The sequence below is a fragment of the Babylonia areolata genome, chromosome 9, assembly GCF_041734735.1.
Source record: "Babylonia areolata isolate BAREFJ2019XMU chromosome 9, ASM4173473v1, whole genome shotgun sequence".
In the NCBI taxonomy this organism is placed as follows: Eukaryota; Metazoa; Mollusca; class Gastropoda; order Neogastropoda; family Buccinidae; genus Babylonia; species Babylonia areolata.
In genome coordinates this window covers 40553573-40577685 of record NC_134884.1, presented here as the reverse complement: position 1 = coordinate 40577685, position 24113 = coordinate 40553573, and the positions used below count along the sequence as shown (strand labels likewise).

Here is a 24113-nt window from a genome sequence, read left to right as displayed (position 1 = left end):
GTCTTTTCTTTCTGACAGTGCTGCGTGCTCTGGGAATCCCGACGCGGTCAGTGACCAACTTTGAGTCGGCCCACGACTGTGACGGAAGCATGACCATTGACAACTACGTGGATGAAGACGGGGAGCCCATTAGTGAGATGAACGACTCCGTGTGGTGAGTGACTGACAGGCTCACATCTGGTATCATCCCAGTTTGCCTATTCCCAATTTGCCTATGTCCAGTTCGCTTATCACCAAATTGTTGACCCCAGTTTGCCTATTCCCAGTTCGTCCATGTACCCACTCACTCACTCACTCAATACATACACATACAAAAACACAAACACTCACATACACGCTTGCACTGTTCCCATTTCCCCAAGGTTCAGCAATTAAACATATCGCAGTACAAAATTTGATACAGCCATGTCTCCTGTCCTTGTCGTCATGTCTGCTTCTCTGTCTGTCTGTCTGTCTGTTTCTCCCTGTATTACAAGGTTTGTATGTGTGCAAATCAAAAGAAGAATCATATTCATTTGTCATAAAAATTGTAAATAAAGTAGGGAGTGGTGCAGGGGGAAGTGGGGGGGGGGGGATGTATGAAGTAGAATTTTTTTTGTATGATAGTCATTCATGTTCGACTAAGACCGTCAAGACAGCAGGGTCATAGTCTTTCACAAAAGACTAAGCAGTAAATGACTTCCAACTGCAGTGGAGAAACCATTGATCATACAGTTCTTGGATTAGAATCATATTCATTTGTCTTGGAAACCATAAATAAAGGTGTGTGTGTGTGCACATCACTGCAGGAATTTCCATGTGTGGAACGAGTCATGGTTCCGTCGTCAGGACCTCCCAGAGGGTTACGATGGTTGGCAGGCACATGACGCTACACCACAAGAACTCAGCGAAGGTGACAGAGGGCATGGTTTTGTTTTGTTTGTTTATTGATCAGTATTTCATGCACATTTGAAGAAGAAAAAAATGAAGAAAGAAAACATGCCCTTTCTCACGCATGCACAAACACACACACACACACACACACACACACACACACACACACTGAAACACAACACCACACCATACCACTCCACACCAAACCACAACACAACACACCATACCACATGCCACGCCACACCACACTACACCACAACTCATTGCAACACAAGACACCACACCAGCACACTACACCACACCACTACACAACTCATCACAACATAACGCACCATAACACTCCACACCACACACCACACCACACCACACACACACACACACACACACACACACACACACACACACACACATATTTACACAGTCAAATAACGACTTTTTTTTTTTCTCTCCGACTATATCTCTCTCTTTTTTGTCTGCTAGATGTAACATCACTTGTGGATCACAAAAAAAAGGGTTCTTAAATTTCTGTGAATACCCATTTTCAGGGAAACAAATCAAAATGGCCACCAAACAATGTATCAAAGAAATCGGGTTTGTGGTCCATGTGGTGCATGCAGACACTTTTTGCTATGTGGACTTGATACACAAAGACATTATCTTCATTTTCACGTGAGATTGTGTTGATTCTTCAATTATTGTACTTTTTATGAATTTTTGAAATTTTGGGTATTGCAAAATCCTCAAAATTTACAGTGGGTAAAAAGATTGGAACTGCTATGAATTAAAACCCAGAGAATGTTTTCATACATACTCGTGACAAAACTTCAATAGCATGTCATAAAACAATCATGCAAAGTCTCATGATTGTAGGTTTACTCATCATTGAGCAAGTCCAAGGTATGTTGTCAAGGCCAGAAACTTGACGACTTGCTTTGAAATTGAACAAAAAATTATTAATAAACACTTTCGTGATTCAGCAAGCAATCTTTATTGGCAATTTTTTCATTGTTAAAGACATCATTACAGTGGAAAAAACTTATGCATATGATAGAAGAGATGTTCAAGAATCAAAATCCATCAAAAACCCAAATCATGAAAAATCATCATTTTGGTCTCTTTTGTACTGCTGTGTCCCCCACTTAAGGGGATTTATGATGCAATGCTGGTCAGCCCATTGTTATTATGATCATCATTATTGTTACTTGTGGTGCGATGTGCAGACATTATGCCGTGTGGGTCAGCCCATTGTTATCATCATTATTGTTATTTGTGCGATGTGCAGATGTTATGCCGTGTGGGTCAGCCCATTGTTATTATGATCGTCATTATTGTTACTTGTGGTGCGATGTGCAGACGTGATGCCATGTGGGTCAGCCCATTGTTATGATCATCATTATTGTTATTTGTGCGATGTGCAGACGTTATGCTGTGTGGGTCAGCCCATTGTTATTATGATCGTCATTATTGTTACTTGTGTGCGATGTGCAGACGTGATGCCGTGTGGGTCAGCCCATTGTTATGATCATCATTATTGTTATTTGTGCGATGTGCAGATGTGATGCTGTGTGGGTCAGCCCATTGTTATTATGATCGTCATTATTGTTACTTGTGGTGCGATGTGCAGACGTGATGCCGTGTGGGTCAGCCCACTGTTATTATGATCATCATTATTGTTACTTGTGGTGCGATGTGCAGACATTATGCGGTATAGGTCAGGCCCACTGTTATGATGATCTTTATCATTGTCATTATTATTTTTACTTGTGGTGCGGTGAGCAGAAGTAATGCAGTGTGGACTGGCCCACTATTATAATGATCATTATTATTGTTACTGCGTGGTGTGGTTAGCAGGAGTAACGCAGTGTGAGCTAGCCCGTTTATGATGATATCATCATCATCATCATTACTGTTGCTGTGTGCATGAGTGGCGCTGTGTGGGCTAGCCCATTATTATGGTGATTATGATCGTAATTACTGTTACTTATGATCAGGTGTTCAGATCAGATGGTGATACAGTTTTGGCTGGCCCATTGTCAAGATGATCATCAGTGTTACTTTTGGTACGGTGTACAGGAGTGATGCGCTGTGGGCCAGCTCCGCTGAGAGCCATCAAGGAGGGTCACGTGTATCTGAACTACGATGTGCCCTTTGTCTTCAGCGAGGTCAATGGAGACAGAGTGTACTGGAAGGTGAGAAGAAAAAATAATGATAATATGAATTTATATAGCGCCTAGTTTCCATATGCTTTACAAAAAGGGGTTAACACGCACACACGCTTACACTCATTCACTCATGCGCACACGCATGCACACACGCGCGCACACACACACACACACCTTGTACAGGACTTAATGATAAATCTAAGCTCAAACACACCAGTCATTCACATGCTTGCACAGCTCTGATTCAGACGGAAGAAAGACGAGACTATAAATACATGTAAACAGAAAGCTAGAGAAATTGTAGACCTGGAAGAAGGGGAAGGCTGTGTAGGGTTATTTAGAAAGAAGTAGGTTTTAAGGTCAGACATGACAGAGCGAAGGACAGATATTTGATGAAGCAAAAGAGGGAGCTCATTCCAAGTGTAAGGTCCAGATACAGAAGAAAAAAAAAAGCCAGTTGTGGAGTGTTTGAACCTTGGAACACACAGACAGAGACTTGGAGTGGAAATTATTGTGTCTGCCGTAGGTGCATACAAAACATGGCAAGCATGCTTGTGCACACACACTCACACATACATGGACACTCACATCCATACACACAAGCTCATACACACACCCACACATGCATGTACTCTCTCTGCCCCTCTCTCTCTCTCTAGATTCAGATACACACACACACACACATGCGCGCGCACGCGCACACACGCATGCACACATGCACACACACAAGCTGATTATCTGCTCTGTGTGTACAGAGGAACGAGGACGGGGACTCTGAGGTGGTGTACATCAACTCTCATGCTGTGGGCAAAAAAATCAGCACCAAAAGCATTGGGTTACCCGACAGAGAGGATCTCACCCTCGCCTACAAATACCCCGAAGGTCAGACTGCAAGCATGGACAGGAGCATGAAGCAGAGTTTCATTATTTAAAGTCTTAACTCCCGAGAGCAAGGTTTCGGTTGCGTATGCGCACTAAAGCCTATCCATAAAAGGGAAAGGGGCGGAGTTTATCTATAAAAAGCGCGAGCACGTGTCCGGTAGGTTAGTAGATCGTCATATTTCTCTCCGTTTGCATGTTTTACAAACAATGTGGTCGTTTACGGTTGCCAACGTCGAGGGGCTGTCTGCATGCTTTCCAATTCTCACCGGACAGTACCACGTGCTGGTGCTATTTTTATCTGACAGACACGTCTAGCGCAAACACAGACGGCTCTAGCTCCGCCCCTTTTCTCTGCATTCAAATTTTGTATTACATGTAGCTGACACATTTTGTACTTTCCAAAGTCAATTCAGGTCTAGATTGGAAGCTGCTAGGCAAATCTCGCTCTCTGCCATAAATGAAGCCAAACCGTAGCTTTATTAGGCTTTTATTTTGAATAAACCTTCACCGACGTCACAGTGTCAGACTCTGGTGAGAAACTGGCTTGATTCAAATCGCCCGCCATTTATAGTCCGGTTCAGGCTTTAACATCCTATTGGAAAAAAAAAAGCCCTTCAGATCAAGTTGTTCAGAGCTTGGGTCTTGGATCAGTGAAGGCTGGGTTTGCTCAAGGGGGCGAGTCCTGTCAGATAGCATCTCTTTTTTGGCCTGTAGATCCCCTGAAGATCAGACAGCATATCTTCCTGGCCTGTAGATCTGAAGATCAGACAGAATCTCTTCCTGGCCTGTAGATCCCATGAAGATCAGACAGAATCTCTTCCTGATCTGTAGATCTGAAGATCAGACAGCATCTCTTCCTGGCCTGTAAATCAGAAGATCAGACAGAATCTCTTCCTGGCCTGTAGATCAGAAGATCAGACAGCATCTCTTCCTGGCCTGTAGATCCCATGAACATCAGACAGAATCTCTTCCTGGCCTGTAGATCTCCTGAAGGTCAGATAGCATTTCTTCCCTGGCCCGTGGATTCCCACAAGGTCATATACCTCTTCCTGACCTGTACATCTCCTGAAGGTCAGATCGCATCTCTTCCTTGGCCTGTAGATCAGAATCACTTCCTTGGCCTGTAGATCAGCATCTCTTCCTTGGCCTGTAGATCAGAATCACTTCCTTGGCCTGTAGATCAGCATCTCTTCCTTGGCCTGCAGATCAGCGTCTCTTCCTTGGCCTGTAGATCAGCATCTCTTCCTTGGCCTACAAATCAGAATCACTTCCTTGGCCTGTAGATCAGAATCACTTCCTTGGCCTGTAGATCAGCATCTCTTCCTTGGCCTGTAGATCAGAATCACTTCCTTGGCCTGCAGATCCCCTAAAAATCAGATAGCATCTTTTCCTTGGCCTGTAGATCAGTATCTTTTCCTTGGCCTGTAGATCAGCATCTTTTCCTTGGCCTGTAGATAGATCAGCATCTTTTCCTTGGCCTGTAGATCAGCATCTCTTCCTTGGCCTGTAGATCAGCATCTCTTCCTTGGCCTGCAGATCCCCTGAAGATTAGACAGCATTTCTGACTGGCCTATAAATCCCTGAAGGTCAGATATCATCTCTCCCTAGTCTGTAGATCCCTGAATGTCAAACAGCGTCTCTTCCTGAACTGTAGATATCCTGATCGATGATTTTCTCTGTCTTTTTTTATGAAAACCTTACCTGCACAAAAGTGAGTCATTACAACTCACTTGGAACATTGATGTTTTTGACTTTTTGTATCCATTATCAGTTGTTTCTGTTGTTGAATTGACGACTTATCTTTATGAAGTTCTTAAAGTAATTTTCTTTAATTGTGCTTCCATTTTATTTTAAATACTCATCTCTGATTCCACCTGCCATCTACCCTGTTTTCCCCAAACTCAACCATTCAAGGTCCCCCTCTTCTCCTACCTTTTAAACAACATGATTCAAATATGAAAATAATATTTCAACAAAATGTCTACAATGTCTACATATTTCAGTATGTTTGCAATATTGATGAATAACAACATCTTGATTAAGTGAATATATGCAATAGTTTTTTTTGTTTTTTTTGTTTTTGTTTTTGTTTTTTGTTTTTTTGTGTTTTTTTCCTGTTAATGTCATATGTTATTGATTCTTTTTGTTTAAGTCATGTTTATGTTTTTGTATTGAGTAATTGTCTACATTTGTTTTGCAGCACCTGACGTAACTTCTCAGAATGAGATGATTAAATTATTCTTGTCTTGTCTTCTCTTGTCAGTCACCAAGATGTGTAACAGGACATTCAACAAAGTTCCTCCTCCTTTTATTATCCTTTTACTTTCTCTTTACTAGGCTCTCAGGACGAGCGTCGTGTTGTGGAGTTCGCCAACCGCTTCAGCCGCCTGTCGAGCAAGAACATCTACAAGAAGGACGTGAAGAGCGACGTCAAGTTCGAGCTGTCCTTGGCCGACAGCGTGATGATCGGTGAGGACGTCAAGGCCACCCTCAAGGTCACCAACCGCAGCGGGGAGAGGCGGACGGTGAAGGGCCGCATGTCCATCATCAGCACCTTCTACACTGGGGTGCCTGCCAAGAGGGTGGTGGGTGACGCCTACCAGCTGGAGCTGGACAACGGGGAAGGTGAGGGGTGGTGGGGGTGTGGGGGGGGAGGAAGTTTGGGGGGAGGGGGTATGGAAAGGGATGGGGGGAGGAACTTCTTCTTCTGCATTCGTGGGTTGCAACTCCCACGTTCACTCATATGTACACCAGTGGCCTTTTACGTGTATGACCGTTTTCACCCCGCCATGTAGGCAGCCATACTCCGCTTTCAGTGGTGTGCATGCTGCGTATGTTCTTGTGTTTCCATAACCCACCAAACACTGACATGGATTACAGGATCTTTAATGTGTGTATTTGGTCTTCTGCTTGCGTATGCACATGGAAAACTCTCCACCCTTTACCCACCAGGTGCCGTCACTGATATTCGAACTCGGGACCCTCAGATTGAAAGTCCAGTGCTTGACCACTCGGCTGTTGCGCCCATCTTGTGGGGTGGACAAGGAGTGGGGTGGGGGTGGCTGGCGGTGGGCCCTCATCAGCACCTTCTACTTTGGAGTGTCCACCAAGAGTGTGGTGGGCAATGCCTATCAGCTGGAGCTGGACTATGGGGAAGGTGAGGGCGGAGGGGAAAGGGAGTGGGAGGGCAGGGGGGGGGTTAAAAGTTATCTGTATATTATATTACTTCGGGCAAGCACAATAGCCCAGTGGTTAAAGCGTTAGAATTCAATCTGAGGGTCTTGGATTCAGATTTCGGTAATGGTGCCTAGTGGGAAAAGGATGGAGATTTTTCCAATCTCCCAGTTCAACATATGCGCAGACCTGCTTGTGCCTGAACCCCCCTTCATGTGTATACACAAGCAGGAGATCAAACTGGCATGTTAAAGATCCTGTAATCCATGTCAGCGTTTGGTGGGTTGTGAAAACAAGAACATACCCAGCATGCACCCCCACAAAAAATGGAGTATGGCTGCCTACGTGGCAGGGTAAAAACGGTCATACATGTAAAAGCCCACTCGTGTACATACGAGTGAATGTGGGAGTTGCAGCCCATGAACAAAGAAGTATTGGATTGTAATGTTTTACTGTGTGGCTATGTGGATGGTGGGCAACTGGATTGTGGTAGAGTGAGCTTGAGTGTGACAAAGTATGGGAAAGAGTCAGGGTATTGTATTGTATTGTATTGTATTACCTTTTTCACAATAGATTTCTTTTGCATGAAATCCAGGCTGCTCTCTCTCTCCATGGAGATCATGTCACCACAGTGCAGCGCCACCCTTTTATTATTTTTTTTCTTTCTGAAAGTGTAGTTGTTTTATGTTTGTGTGTGTGTGAGTTTGCGTGTGTTTGATGTGAAATATGGCTTCACTTACAGATGCGTGTATTTATGCGCACATGAAAGATGGGGGGTGGGTGTCATACTTGCTGTCTCTTGATGAAGCATATACATTGATGGACAGAAGGAGGGAGGAATCTGACAAAGTGTAGTTTTTGACTCAATTGTGTGTGGTCTGTGTGTGTTTGTGTGTCCGTGATAAACTTTAACATCACCATTTTCTCTGGAAATAATTTGTCTGCCAATACTAAAATTGGCTTAAACATAGTATGAAAAAAAATCTTCACAGTCATACCAATAGCAGGTTGTAAATCTCCCAGTTTAAGTCATATTTCCGAATCATTAACAGCCTTTTTCGTTGAGATGTGTTCCGAAATCCGAAAATTCTAAAACCACTTTCCGCTGAGATTGGCCAACTAGAAGGTAAGTTGTGTTTAAAGACGACATGACCTCGCGTTTCCTGTTCACAATTAAAAGGAAAGAAACAAATTTTTGACAGAACACTTACAATGATACTAACTGCACCATCGATGTATTTACTGCATATAGATATTCGAAAGTAGAATTAACTGGAATGAACATAAAAGAAAAATTGAATCAGTCGTTTCTTTTAGCCCATTGTAGACTGGTTTGTGCAGATCTAGAGATCTACTATGTGTTGCTATGTGCTTGAAGGAGATAGCAACATCTCCTTTACCACCTGAAATAAAAGAATAATCAAGGTATAATAAAAACACAAAAAAACATGATTTAAACGGCGTTATTACGTCCACTACAATCATATCTATTGATCGTACGAAGAAGAAAATGTCAACATTTTTTTAAGTTTTAAATTTAGCTTTTACGTCAGATGTGCCGCAGCCTTGTGGATAAGTCTGCTTGCATCGTAACTGAACATGCGTGGTTCGATCCTGCTTGCATGCCTTTTTTTTTTTTCAATTTATTCTCCCAAGCTTATCTTACAGAGCACTTTTCAACGATTTTTTTTTTATCTCTTCTTTTTTTTCTCCTCATGATTCCTTTACTGGATAAAGCACGAAGCTTTGTGTCTTGCGTCTTGTTTCAAAGCCTTCTTTTCTTGGTAACCATGTCTGCACAGATTTTCATATTCCATAGTTGTTTTAAAAACACATTTATCAACTATGATATATATGCTTGGAGTTTTGATGATGAGATTTTATGGAATCAGAATACACTCTGTGAGCATGCGCAATATGTATACAATGTGTTGAGATTATTGCAATCATTATGATTATTATCATGGTTATGATGATTTCAGAGCGCACGGTGGAGCTGGAGGCGACGGCCAAGGAGTACCAGAGCAAGCTGAACCCTGAGGCCTGCCTGCAGCTGTCTGCCGCCTTTACTGTGTCAGCCACCAAGCAGCACTTTGTCACCACCCGTGTGTTCACCCTGGACAAACCAGAGCTGGAGATTGCCGTGAGTGACTGAGCTTAGCTTCTTTCGCAGGTTACTGCATGCATGTATGTATATGTATGATAGTCAGTTATGTTTGACTATGACCATCAAAACAACAGAGGAGGCAACTGCTGTCCCGACTATCTGGGCTGGGGTTTGTTTTTTGTGGAGAGTCTTTGCCCAGTCTACATCTCCACTCTCTCGGCCAACATTGTTTCAGGACAGTCGGCGTTGGGATGGTTCCCAAAGGCCAGCTAGCCCCCAAGGCTGCAGCACCAAGAACAAGTGCTGTCTTGCCTCCTAGTTTGAGAGTCATAGTCCTTCACAGAAGACTTAGCTGTAAATGACTTCCTATTGCAGTGGAAAAACCATTGATCATACAGCTCTCACTTTGCTGTTGGCCCAGCTGTAAGCTTATGTCAATCTGTGATATAAGCTGAGTGTTGGCATGACAGGCCTGAAATATATGTACACATAAAATTATACATAATTTGGACTGGAGATTTTTTTACTCCTCCGCACCTTCACTAAATCTTGAGTGGTGGTCTGGGTGCTAGTCTTTCGGATAAGACTTAAAGCCCCTTGAAAGAACAAACTTCTGACATTTCCTGTGTTCCATTTGAACACATGCACTACTCCATTAACTCACTCCATGCCAAGAGTTTTTGCCCTTGCCAATCCCTGAAAACCCAGGGTTTGTATAGGATGGGGAAAAAATTGTAAAAAAAACAAATAAACACCCAGACAATTGATATTTAGTATATGTATGCAAGGAATGTTGTTCCATATGTGTGCAAAAAATCAAAGTATTTACTCACCATCTTGATGTTTATCGCAGTATCCATATTTTGTGTATTTTTTAGCATTTTTGCACCCATCAGAAAGGTACACCAACATGTTCCACATCACATTCTAACACTATTTGAGGAACTGAAGACCTAGTGCATGCAATGAAGTATGAACAGGTGGTGAAGAAAGTTGAAATTCACACATACAAAAAAAATATTGTCTCTACATAATGAAAATCATAGAACAAAGAAAAAAACTCAACCGGCTGGGTGTTGACTGGCCAGTCAGCTGACAAACCTGGTATGCCAGTGAAGGGATGTGTAAGAGGGAAAAAGGAAAAAGTGTCAGTCCAATCACTGGTGAAAACACTTGCAAAATCGTCCGTTTCCTCAGTGGTTTCGTCGTCTGTGTCTGTCTCATCTGCTGGCACATGTTCCTCACTTTCCTCTCCATTGTAAACACTCTCTTCAGCGGCCGAATCTATTTCTAGTTCATCGGGATCTGGTTCAAATTCACTGTCCGAAGAATCAACATTATCTCCTTCGACATCAGAGCCTTCAGTTTGGATCATTTCCAAAGCATCTTCGACGCTGAGTAACATTTCACCTCTCCGACCGTGTCGAACACTTCACCGTGACGCCATCTTGTCAAACAACTTACAAAGCTAACAGGGGGCACGCTTTGTTATCAACTGTGGTTGAGCCTATCGCGACACACACGCAGTGTGTGTGAATGAAAAGCTGACCAGAGGTGACGTAAGATATCACATCTGCTTTTGATTTTCGCATCCGACGCGTCACTCCGACAGCACGACTTTTTAAAATCCAAGTCCGCATATGCGGACATTGGCAGCGAGTGAGTTAATAGTAGCTGTAAGTCTGCGTAACGCTGTTTGCACCACAAAAACACAGGCCTATATTTGTAGCAATAGCCTAGTATTTTTGGCCCTGATGTGTCCCTTTGGGCTACAAGCAACAATGATAAATACATAAATGAATAAATACATATTAAAACTTTCAAACTCTTGTGCATGCACACTCACCAGAGGTGTCTCACCAGTATCAGAGAGGAGGAAGAATATGGCCCAGTCTACACCCACATCCAGACATTCCGCTGTCCTTTGTTTGTGGAGGTGGAACTCAGCCGAGTAAATGTGAGGGTGCATAAGACATGGTGCAGCAAAAATTAGATAGCATGCACACACAGTTGATCTCCATTGAAATTGACTGCTCAGTCACTCTTTTCACTAACATGTCAAAAATTGGTTGCCCAAGGGACAAGCAAAGAGAATATTAATTTTCTCCTTGTCTGCTAGAAGGTTTTGATATCCTGGGCAGTTGGATGGGTGGGTATTTCGAGACCTGACTGTCACATTTTTCCATGCATACCACAGGTTCCTGAGGAGATAAAAACAGGGACAGACTACGAGGGCACAGTCAAGTTCACCAACCCCCTCAACATCAATCTCACCGGCGGAGTTATCCACCTTGAAGGGGCGTCTGTCGTGTCGGCTGACATGCATGAGTTCCAGTGAGTTTGTTGTTTATGTGATCAGTTGTAAAAGATTTAAGTTGGAGAGATTATACTGATGCTGATGTATTTTGAAGTAACAGTTGTCTGCATATGTATGAATGTACGTATATATATGCACACATGTAAGCATTTTCTTCATGTTTTTGTTTGCATGTGCATTTCAGTTTTGTGCGCGCGCACACACACATCACACACTCATACATATACATGCTCATGCATGTGCTCGCACTTATGCACATTCACAGACATGCATGGGGTTTTTTTTTAATCTTTTTTAATGCTTTTTTGTCATGATTTCTTTGTCACATAAAGTGGGTATCACACATGTCTCATGAAAACTTTAATTCTCTTGTTTGTGTGTGGTGTGGTGGCCCAATGGCATTACATCCACTGAGGTTGCAAAAGAATCTGAGTGCATGGGATTGAATTACACTCTCGCCTATAATTTTTCTCCTGCACTAAACCTTGAGTTGTGGTTTGTACGCTGGTCATTCGGATGATACTGCATATTGAGATCCCATATGTGTAGCATGCACATAAGAGAACTTGTGGCAACAAATGGGTTGTCCCTGGCAAAATTCTGCTGCAAAAATCATGTAGAGAAATATACTGAGACAAGATGTAATGTAAAGTTATTCTTATCTCAATTAATGTCAGTGCAATACAACACATGCAATGTTAGCCTTGGTGTATTTCAGTGTGTTTACAATGATGACTAATTACAATATTTTAATGAAGTGATTATGTATGCAATACTTTTTATATTAATGTCTTCTGTGTTATTGATTCTTTTTAATTAAGTCATGTTTATGTTTTTGTCTACGTTTGTTTTGCTGCACCTGATGTAATTTCTCTTAATGAGATTCCCCGCCCCCTCCCCGCCCCACTCCTTCTCCCCCTCCTCCCACTCGATTTTTTTTCCTTCCCTCGTCTAATATCACTTACAGTGAAAAGATGTTAAACTAAAGAACAAACAAACCCTTAATGAGATAATGAAGTTATTCTTACTATTATGTGATACAGTATAATACAACATGTTGTGTTTGTTTGTTGTTGTTTTTCTGCCAGCAAGCATAAGAGAACTCGCGGCAACAAAAGGCTTGTCCCTGGCAAAGTTCTGCAGAAAAATGAACACAGATAAATATGCTGAGACAAGATTGTAATGCGATACAGTGTAATACAGCATGTAGTGTTTGTTGTTGTATTTTTTACCAGCAAGCATAAGAGAACTCGCAGCAACAAAAGGCTTGTCCCTGGCAAAGTTCTGCTGAAAAAATCAGCAAGAAATCTGTTGTGACAAGATTTGATGCAGCACAATATGTTACAATTTTGTTTGTTTGTTTTTGTTGCCAGCAAGCCCATCAAGCCGGATGAGACAGTGAGCTACACCTTCAAGATCCGACCTCGCCGTGCAGGCACACGGGAGATTGAGGCTACCTTCAGCTCAGACCAGCTGTCTGGGGTGGACGGCAGCTGCGAATTTGAGGTCAAGCGCAACATCCAGCCCATGGACACCGAGTGACCCAGCACTCTGACCTTGACCCTTGACCCTGAGCGGAAACTCATGCTGTTTAAAGCCCTGTGTATGATGTGATCAGGATGTCGCTTAATCAATAATGGCTGCACGTTCGTTTGGTTAACATTCTCTCGTTCTGGACACGTGTAGTAGATTTTTTTTTTTCTGAACTCAGAACCGAAAGTATCTTCATAACTTGTAGCATATTTCGGTGTGTTTTTCAGAGCGTTCATCACGAAAACTGATACAGGAAAGTTTTCGGATGGACAAGCTATTAGTGAACAGAATTCACAGATGCATTGATGTTGTCTGGCCTATAAAAAAATTTTTAAAAAAACAAAGAAAGAAAAAAAAGACGTAAAAAACGAGGAACTTTGTGTAATGTGATTTTGCATGCTACTAAGGCCACAAATTAAAAAAAAAAAAAGATAGAATGATTTTTGTAAGTTACCTGGCCACAGGCAACCGACCATGGTGCTGTAAAAGACAAAGTTATAATTAAATTGCAGGGAGTTCTAGGCCAGTGCTCTGGTTGTGGCCAGGCTTTATTGTCTTGAACTGGAATGCTTCTTTTTGCCTTCCTCTCCCAGAAATGGGTTTCTGTTGCGACAAGGGCAATGCAGAGAGAGACATTTTGTTTTCATTGCATTCAGGGCAAAGAGGCAGCTAAATCCAATTGCTCATATATTATTGTTTGGGGGCGTTAATGTTTGGCCATTGGAAGATTTGTGTTCACAGGTGAAATATATTATACATGTATGGTTATTCTCACTGACGATGAAGCATGCACTGCCACTCATTGTACCTTCCTGATATATATATATATATATATACACACCACTTCACAAAAAGTTAAGGACCACTTCATGCAAGCAGAATATTTTCATAAAATGTTGTTTTTTTAAAAAGAAAAAAAAGAGATGGTTAAATTAAGCAGACTGCACATGGTCTACCACTGAGCTCTCACTGTACATACAAACGGCTGTTTCAGGTACATGTGCACCATTAATTAACTGCTTGAAAAATTTAGGTTGCACCCAAAAACTACAGTTGATCAATGATTTATGAACATTAGTTGTCATTTTCTGTATAAAAAAATTTTTTTTTTAAAGTTTGTGTACACGAAAGCACCTCTGGTTATGAGTGGTGCTTGTTACACTGGCAGCATACAGTGCTGTTTGCCGGAAATTCAGCATCATCTCACCATGCCCCGAAGAAGAAAACTTCAAGTTCCCATGTGGTTTTTAACTTTTTTTGTGAACCCAATATACATATAACTGAATACCAAATCAAATCAGCAGCTACTGATAAAACCCCCACACTCCCTTATCCCACACCATGTTCACGCATCATATTTTGGAGCGGGGGTGGGGGGGCAGAAGGGAGACAGATGATGTTGTGTATTTAGTTGCTTTGCTTTGTATGTAAACCTGCTGTTGTTCTGTTTTTATTCAAGTACAAAAGTATTTAGTTGCTTTGCTTTTATGTAAACCTTCTGTTGTCGTTCTGTTTTTATTCAAGTACAAAATATTATAAGTTTTCATTGTGAACAATAGTGGCCTTCTCAGTTCTTTTTATAGAAGTATGTGGATTATAGCTTTGCATATTTGCTAATCTTATGGAGGTATAATGACTGTTGTTATAGACTATAGAACTGTCACCCTGCATTATTATTACTGTTTGCTACATGTAACATTTTTGCTTACTTATATCATTTTTCTCAACTGCTAATGCTCACCTCTTTATGGATTTGCTGCTGTGAAATAGCTGAATTTATTCTGCCTTTTGATGTCTTTGTATAGGTCATATATTACCCATACCTTTCTACCTTATTGGACAAACAGATAGACTTTATTTTTATGAAGAGCCTACATATTTGTTTCTTTTTGCCATGTTTACTGGAAAAAGTGAAGGAAAAAAAGACCATTTTGTTTTTAGCATTTAATGGTTTTCGTTGTAAAGTCTTTTTGTCATCATGAGTTCAGATAACTTTTCAAGATTTTATCATAAATTCTTATTGTCATAACAAATTATGATTTCTATTTTGAACTATGTTTCATGACACAAGAAAAGGATCTATATATTGTGATCTCATTTGTTGTTGTGCTCACAAGACTGTAATTTTTATTTTCTCTGTGTATTCTTTAAGAATAAAGAGCTGTAATAAACTTGTCTTGTTCAATTTGTGTGTGTGTGTGTGAATTGGGATTTGTGTTGTTTTGTTTTCTTTCTTCTTTCAATGTATAATGCTGGTACTGAAATAGGTATGTCATTTTCTGTGTGAAAAGCTGTGTGTCTGTTTTCCATAGCGCACACATGAATGCTCACATGCAGCTCAGCACACACTAACCCTCTCTCTCTCTCTCATCTCTCTCCCTCTCTCTCTGTCTCCCATGTGTACATCTGTACTATCATTAAGTTTCGTACTGTCTTTGATAAATTTAGGCCAGGCATAAGTGATATAAATTTGGACAAAAGATACACAGAGAAATCAAACTCCTGCCCTTTCTGCAAGGCTGTAGAAGATGGACACCATTTTCTGTTAGCATGTCCAATGTATCATTTAATCAAGGAAGAATTCCAAGTGAAAATTTTCAGAAACGTAAATGAATACACAGACTTAGCGTCACTTTTACAAAATGAAAACAGGCTTATGACTCACTCTGTGGCAATGTTTGTTTATCACACCTTAAAAAAGAGGGAGAAGAAGAAATGACATGATTATATAATTTTTCAAAAACCTAAAAGATACTCCAGGAAATGTCACAAACTAAAAATCTTTGTCTACTTTTTCAGTTGTGAAATGTTGTGTCCATGACATTGGTCCCTACCCCCTTTATTTTTGGTATTTTGTGTGTCCCAACTGTATGTATGTACCTGTTTGCAAACAGGCTGGTGGCCTTGCAGTAAAATAATTCTGAGTTCCCATATATACATACAGGTTCACCCCCACTGGCCACCTCCCACAGTTCAGTTTTCTAAATCAGCAAGGAACCTTGGAATCATTCTTGACTCAAACCTCAGCATGCACGCTCAGGTAGTAAATCTGATACACATTGTCAATTGTAAACTTCATCGCATCAACTCTATCCGTCAGTACTTTTCTGTTGAAACTACTAAATTCTTATTTCTGCTTTTATGCTGTCACGAATCGACTCCTGCATGTAATTCTCTTCTCATATGCTGTCCACATAATATTATTCAGCGAATTCAAAACCATCAAAACAGTGCTGCCCGTCTGACTCTCAGTCCCACGTACTGATCACATTTCTCCTCACCTCCGCACTCTACATTGGCTCCCCATTGGCTCCCCTCTGACTGTTACCTTTTGAAATTCCCCGCATCAATACAAGAACCTATGGTGAACGTTCTTTCTTCTTTGCTGCTCCTCACATCTGGAACAACCTTCCTCAACAGAACCATGCATCTGATTCTATTTCTGCTTTTCGCTCATGACTAAAAACTCTTCTTTTTAAAACCTATCTATAAACACTCTCAGCTTCCTTGTTCTCCAACACCACCCATGTCAGCTCACATTGGATGTATGAAGAGTGGGAAAGGGAGAGAATATGTGTATGTGTGTGGGAGGGGGGTGGTGCAGGGAGGGGGGGTGGGGTGGTCATGAATGATTTATGTAACTTGTAATATTTTTCTTTCATGTAAAGCACCCTGAGCTCTTGGAGAGAAAGGGCGCTATATAAATGTACATCATTATTATTATTATGGTGAGCTATTGTTAGCAGAGTTGTGGCATGGACTGCTGGTAAAGTTTGGGGAGAATATATCTGTGGAAAAAGATTCCGGAGAACTTTTCTGCTTGTCAGTCTGGGATGTGATACTGTTGTAGCATGACAATTCGAAGTCGTTGAAGGTGAAGGTATCACCATTCATACTGTCACATCTGGGGGAACAGCCACTGAACGTTGGATCTGCCAAGTAGAATGCATTCATGCGAGTCCACACAGACACATGCACGGTGGAACCAGATGGCACACTTTTCGTTGTCACAATATATATATAATGACCTTGCATTGCCATTTCACTTCTTGTTCACAAATACCACAGGGGAACTGATGTGGGGCCATGGTGGTTTTTTTTTTTCTTTTGTGGAGGGCGGGGGGGGGGGGGGGATGCTGGAGACATAGGGCAGCTAAGAAGAGTGGGGTCAGGAGACAGGTGAGGGTGTAGATGATATGAACAATAACAATGCCTCTTGGCATGGCTGCACGAACAGTTCAGGACGAGTCAGCAGTAACTATAAGCATGATGACTCGGCCAGTGAGGGTCAGTTGAGCGGGCTTTGCTAATATTAGTGATGCCGAATCCAACAAGGAGAGAATAGTCGAGACGTAAACAATGTAAATAATTGAAGAGTACAGTAGACGAAGTGAAGCTTTACAACGGCAGTAAAAATGAGGTGGTTTTGTTGTTGTTGTTGTTGACTAAGGTGGTATGTTGACTCGGAGAGGGGGGGGGGGGGTCATTATACTGTATCAGTACAGCATGCATATTATAGTCATGGATACATGAATGGTAATTTGACATTTACAACACTAAACAGAGGAGAATAAGAGGAGAGAGATATAAGGGGACAGACAGAGAGAGACTGAAAGAGAGAGAGGGGGTACAAAAAATGAAAATTAACATAGGTCAAGATATTGATTAATCAATAAACTTAAATAAAATGATAAAAGAAAGAACTAAAATAAGCATGCACATGTTACAAAAAACAGTAATAGAAATAAAGCCATTTAGATAGTTGTGGGAGCAAAAAAGAGTTTGAATGAGAGAGACAGACACACAGAGATAGAGAGACAAAGACAGAAATGACGTTACATAAGATTTATAACGCCTATTAATATAAAGAAATATACATTACAAAACATGTGTATGCGCACATCCGTGAAATCATAATGCAATCATATAAGATAAAATCATTAGAAGAATAAAAGAGAGGTAGGAGGAAGAGGTGTGTGTGTGTGTGTGTGTGTGTGTGTGTGTGTGTGTGTGTGTGACGGTGTCTGTGTCTGTGTGCATGTGAAGAGATCGAGAGCTAGGGCCGGAGACAGACAAAGAGCGAGAGAGACCAGCCGCTGTGGCAAAGTGGTTAGCATCGCGGACTGACGGCTGGGAGGATGCGGGTTCGAATCCCAGGGGAGGTGGGTTTTTCGGCCCGTGGCCGGCTCCTACCAAGAGTTGAGTGTGCTGTGGGCTTAAATGGGGAGACTGGGACCACACAGTCGAGTGTCATCCACTTCAAGGATGCGTCTTTGGGTGTGTTGCTCTAATTACCTGACCAACACTGCAAGTGTCTGTATCTTTCGGGCCTGGTTAACGCCGGGATATCATTATGACAGGAAGCGTAGAGTACAGCCTTGTCACGCAGTCCCAAACCAAAATGGACCTCCATAGCAACATCGTCATCATCATCGTCATCCTCCTCCTCCTTCATCGTCATCAATATAAACAAAATCTGAGTCTCAAAGTCTGTGGCCTTTCATGCCCTGCTCTCATGGTGACCTCAGTTTCGATACCCCTCCACTTCCGTGCTTGGGGTGAGTCTGTCAATGTCGTCAGTTTCGGCAGATTCATGGGGGGCTGTTGTTTGAGGGATGTGGTGGCGGTCTCCACTCTGGGAGGGACGCTCACCGTGGCTCAGTCTGGCTCCGCGACTAAGCCATTATTGTCGTTAGTAGGGGGCTAAGTAGGTAGTGTCCTAAGTACTTTAAAACAGAACAGGCACGGCACCACTGAACACCACCGAAGTGACTCAGCAGCAGTGCAGGGTCTCCTCTGGTGTGTGACCTCCTGGCGACCTAACATCGATGGTACCCTGTGGACTGCCGACGTTGGAACTGCGACGGACGAACCCGGGTGTGGCCGTGTATGGGGGAATCTAAATGAGCGGCGTGGGATTAATGCCACTGAAACGGTGCAGATGATGAGGCAGCAACAAAAAAGAAAGAAAACAAAAAAGAAAAAAAAGAAAGAAAAAAAGAGCGAGAGAGAGAGAAAAAAAGGGTGTGTGTGTGTGTGTGGGGGGGGGGGGGGGGGGGGGGGGCAAGGGGGATGTTGGGGAGGGGGGGAGGCAATTAAGTAGATAGAACGACAAAGTGAGAAGGAGAGAGAGAGAGAGAAAATGAATGAATGAATGAATAATTTTATTTTTATTTTCTGAGAGTAAGAGAGAGGGAGAGAGAGAGAGAGCCCGGAGAGAGAGAGAGAGAGAGAGAGAGAGAGAGAGAGAGAGAACACTGAACACTGAAATGTTTAATGTCATTAGCTGTAAAGCTCTAGTGACATAGTAGGTACAAATCAGAACAGCAATGGTGCGAGAGAGAAAGAGAGAGAGAGAGAGAGAGTGAGTTCGAAACTACCGTCGACGACGAGTAGCTTAGCATCTTCTTGTTCTGTTTGTCGTCTGCTTTAGTACTTCATGTTTCCGGAGGCGGCAGGACTTGAAAAAAAAAGTTGTCCATGAGATAGTGCATTTACAGTCCTCGTCGCCGACATTTTCCTTCAAAGCTATAAAGTTAGACTGTTACTTGGAAGATATCTGTAATGATGATGAAGACGTTATTATTATTATTTTTTCTCGTATGAATCAGAAAAGACCTCTGACGGACAGGTGGGCAGTGCAAGCTTCGTTCCACGATCACAACCTTCACGTTCATTTCCGTGAGAATTAGAACGCGTGGGATCTCTGTATGGTATGTTTACAGCACAAAACGAATATATTTCTCATTTTATATGTTTCCGTATTTTATTGAAAGTTTCCCAGTGAGACTGTAACTGTGACAGAAACTTGTTTTGGAACTTTCCCTTGATGTCAAAACCAATCGCTGAATCAGATCAGAGGTCGTGTCTCGTGTTATCAGTAAGTGGGCGGGTGAGCACAAGTGCTCGGGTGCACTGTCAAGTTGTGGTTTGGGCATATTATGTTCACACAAACCCCCGCATTATTAAAAAAAAAAGAAAAAAAAGAAGTACCCACGAAAGTGAGTATGTCAACTATCATTTGTAGAAAACTGAAAATGAAATACATAATTATGTATTTTTAAATACATTTTTGTTAATTAGTTTGTTATAAAATTCCTATCAGACCCAGTGGAACAAAAACAAACAAAAAAATAATGACCTGGCTTGACTATGACTGATGAGAATTTCAAATTAAACTATCATTTTTCGTACAAGTAAGTTTTCTGTTGCACAAAACATTTTATTCAGTGGGAGGGTAGGCAGTGTACAGACAGTGATAGTACATGTTGCTGTTAGCTGCAGGTATATGGTCTGTGCCTGTGTTCCAATAATGTTGCACTGTGTGTGATTCTGCCACCTCAGTTGTCAAATGATGCATTGGATCGCTGCTCCAGCATTTCTCATCATCGACCTGTTCATATTGAAGCCTTATGCAGTTCTACTGTGTCTCACCAGTTGATTTTCCACCATTTCTATCTTCCACACATATTTTTGCAATGTTCCTCAACAAGCAAAAGCAGCCTGGTTAAGTTGACTGATTTGTCCAAATACCTATCTGTTGGTCATTCTGAGTTCTAAAGGACAGTGCTGCTTCATTTTGAACACACTGCAATTTGTGACTGATATGTATGTTTGCATGTGTGTGAGTGCATGTGTATGTGAGTAGATTGTTGGAGCTGTGTGTGTGCGAATGTAGTCTGCACAAATTTTGTATTTGTGGAATTATGTTTGTGAGTGTATGTGTATACATGTGTGTGTTAAGTACACTAATGATTCTTCTGTGTCTGAAATGCACATATTGTATGATAATGTGCATGTCAAAGTCATGATAGTGAGTGAGTATGTGTGTGTATATGTCATTGTGTGTGTGTGTGTGTGTGCGTGTGCTGGTGTATGTGTGCATGTGTGTGTGTCTGTATGTGTGCTTGTGTGTGCGTATATGCTTGCATGTGTGAATGTATTAATGGTGTACATAATCTTATTTGATAGCAGACAGGCGCAGTAGCTGAGTGGTTTAAACATTGGACTTTCAATCTTGGTAATTGCGCCTGATGGCTAAAGGGTGGAGATTTTTCTGATCTCCCAGGTCAACATATGTGCAGACCTGCTTGTGCCTGAACCCCCTTCATATGTATATATATGCAAGCAGAAGATCCTGTAATCCATGTCAACATTAGGTGAGTTGTGGAAAGGAATATACCCAGCTTGCACACCCCTGAAAACAATGTATGGCTACCTACTTGGCAGGGTAAAAATGGTCATACATGTAAACGCCCACTCGTGTACATGTATACGAGTGAATGTAGGAGTAGCAGCCCATGAACAAAGAAGAAGAAGAAGATTCTAATAGTATATTCACATTGAAACTGACTGTGGGTTTGGTAGTGAGTGTGAGTGAGTATAATACATGTGTACTTTGGATCTATGCATGGGTCAGGCATCTGTTCTTCCTTGACTGTTTTTTTGTTTTTGTTTTTTTAAATTTAGAATATTTTTTATAGCAGATGTGTACGAAATGTTGATTGACACACTCTGACGTTTCCATCCTTGAATTAGTTTAAACTGAAACTGGGTACTAGGTAACTAAATCTTGGTGAATGACGACTTATTCACTGGCTTTGTGAAATAGGATCCTGCTTATTTTACTTCTTGTAAAACACAGGCACTGACTGTGTTTTTCTTTTTAAAATCGGAGTATGTCACTATGTCTAGTGTTTTGTCTTGTTTGAAATTATGCATCTCTTAGTACACAAATTAAAATCTGGTGTGTGTGTTTGTGTGTGTGTGTGTGCATGAATGCATGTGCGTGACTGTGTGTCACTGTAAGTGTTTAAATATGTTTCAAACAGTAAAAGATGGAATCATTCAATTGTGGCATGAATTACTAGAACTTGAAACTTGTAATTATAAGACTGTTACTAGCGTTAGTGTTTGCCACAAATTTAAACACTAGAAACCTGATCTTTGTGATTTAGACAAGTTTATTTCACAACTGCCAGATCGATTTGCCACAGCTTTCATGAAATCTTATTGAAATAGAAGTTGATGATTATGGGTAATTAAAAATAGAGATTGTAAAAATAAATTAAATGAATGTGGCTTGGATTGAATGATTTCCACTTTTTATTTAATTGTAAGAAACACGCAATCTCATTTTATCTGTTTATTTTGAAAAACTTATCTTTAAAAACATTCAGCATCAAATCTGAACAATTTACTGTTCAACAGTTCTTCAAACTTTCTGAATTTATAAAATTTGGCAAATTGGGTTAGTTCTTTTCCCATTGTAAGTATCGCTGATAGCTCGATCTGTGTCATTATCAGATTATGTCATATATCTATACAAATTCATTTGTGGATCACAACACAAGATGTTAACATTGTCATTGATAAATTTGCGTGTGCTTGTTCTATGGTAAACTTCAGTTCAGACTGGTTTATTATAAATTGTGGCTGCTCCATGTTATTGTATCCTCCACACTGTAAAAATTGGATGAAAGGAAATAAACATTATTGTTCAGTGACATTTTGTGCTTCTGTTTGTGTATGCATCGGTGGTGTGGTGTTTGTTGTGTTGTTGTTGTCTCACAACAGGACCAGTCATTATAAACACATATTGAACTGAAAAGAAACTTCACTGCGCAGATTGCCAATAATTAAGGAACAGCTGGTAAACTTTGACAGTTGTTATTATGGTCTAATACACAAAATGTTCAGGCATGAAAAAGAGAAAGGTTTTACATTTCCCTAGTGCTTTTGGAATTGACAGCACGACAGCTGGGTGTGGACAAGGGAATGTCTGTATACATGTTCATGCATGTGGGGGAATGTGTGTGTTTCAGGACTTCGCTCCACTTCTTTAAACATCCAAGCTGATAGAAAACACAGTGCGCATGGTACACACTGAGTGAGGGTTCCAGTGTCAGGGAAATCAAGCCAGTCCGCAGGGAAGCCGTGTGTCTGCCAGATGTCCACAGCCACCTGTGTGGCTGATGAGGTAGCAAGGAGTGAGGAGCATGATCTCATTTGAAGAGATGGATGCCAACAGACAGAACCAGACCGCTTCAGCCTCTGAGGAATCAAGTGGTGAGCAGACTAGTGACTAGACAGCCATGGTAGACCTGCCGCCCTCCTCACTTTCTTTGTGGTGTACTGTGAAAGATGCTTTGCTTCTTGTATGGGCTTCTGCTGGTCATGTGTGTGGGTGTCTTTGTGTGCACATTGTTCATGTTTGGAGTACTTGATGCCCGTGAATGTATGCATACATGTGTAACTTTCTGTTGTAAATGCCACAAGTTCCCCCTACCTGGGAGGTGAAAAAAATCGCTCATGATTATTATTGTTGTAAGAAAAATTCATAATTTTATTTTGATTTTATTTTATTTCGATGCTGACTTGTTATGGACTATCCATATCACCAATAAAAGAAATTATTGATGAAAGTTCTGCAGTTACTTTTGGTTATGGACTATCCATATCACCAATAAAAGAAATTATTGATGAAAGTTCTGCAGTTACTTTTGGTTTCTCTGCATGTACGGATTGGTAGTTTTCACAGGACAGGAATCAGACCCCTGCTGTAGTCTGCACCATTGGGTCATGGAAACCTTGCATGTTAGGTTAAACATAATTTTAGTAGAAAAAAAAACAACACCCATTTTTAAGTTGTTTGTATTCCCAGATTTACTTTTTTGACATTGTTGGATGTTTCCACAGACCACAGTCAGGGAGGCTTGATAGAAGTGAACAATGATGATGACGACAGTCAGAACGGGGATGTCCGACGCCTCTCTGATGCCTCAGTCACCGTCAGACCACGCAAGTCCTCCACCATTACCAAGTACGGTGCCCTGACGGAGCCCCCCTCTGATGACAGCGTCTTCTACGTCAACGATGATGACTTTGGCATTTTTGCTGCTGTGAGTCTTTTTTGTGTCAATTGAAGAATAAAAGTGGGTATGTGTGCATCTCCCTCTCCATCCCTCTCTCTCTCTCTCAATATATAGAAATATATTTATATGTTGGTTGTTGTTGGCGATGCCTTCAGGATCAAAGATAAATATGTGAAGGTCATGTCAGTTAA

At 41.4% G+C, this 24113-nt stretch overlaps 2 protein-coding genes across 10 annotated transcripts in view; both read left to right on the top strand.

Annotated features, from left to right (window-relative positions):
* Window positions 1–14550, top strand: part of LOC143285445 (protein-glutamine gamma-glutamyltransferase K-like) — a 47119-nt gene extending 32569 nt beyond the window's left edge. For all 9 annotated transcript variants that reach the window (XM_076592723.1, XM_076592726.1, XM_076592722.1 and 6 more), the window contains exons 10-17: window positions 19–154; window positions 789–892; window positions 2947–3062; window positions 3791–3917; window positions 6255–6542; window positions 9074–9234; window positions 11396–11532; window positions 12889–14550. In XM_076592723.1, the coding sequence (XP_076448838.1) occupies window positions 19–154; window positions 789–892; window positions 2947–3062; window positions 3791–3917; window positions 6255–6542; window positions 9074–9234; window positions 11396–11532; window positions 12889–13057 (1238 nt within the window). In that variant the 3' untranslated portion in view covers window positions 13058–14550. The remainder of the gene's footprint in view (window positions 1–18; window positions 155–788; window positions 893–2946; window positions 3063–3790; window positions 3918–6254; window positions 6543–9073; window positions 9235–11395; window positions 11533–12888) is intronic.
* Window positions 14551–19509: 4959 nt separating this feature from the next.
* Window positions 19510–24113, top strand: part of LOC143285444 (chloride channel protein C-like) — a 43131-nt gene continuing 38527 nt past the window's right edge. The window contains exons 1-3 of the mRNA XM_076592719.1: window positions 19510–19761; window positions 22873–23116; window positions 23747–23949. Of these exons, the coding sequence (XP_076448834.1) occupies window positions 23047–23116; window positions 23747–23949 (273 nt within the window). The 5' untranslated portion in view covers window positions 19510–19761; window positions 22873–23046. The remainder of the gene's footprint in view (window positions 19762–22872; window positions 23117–23746; window positions 23950–24113) is intronic.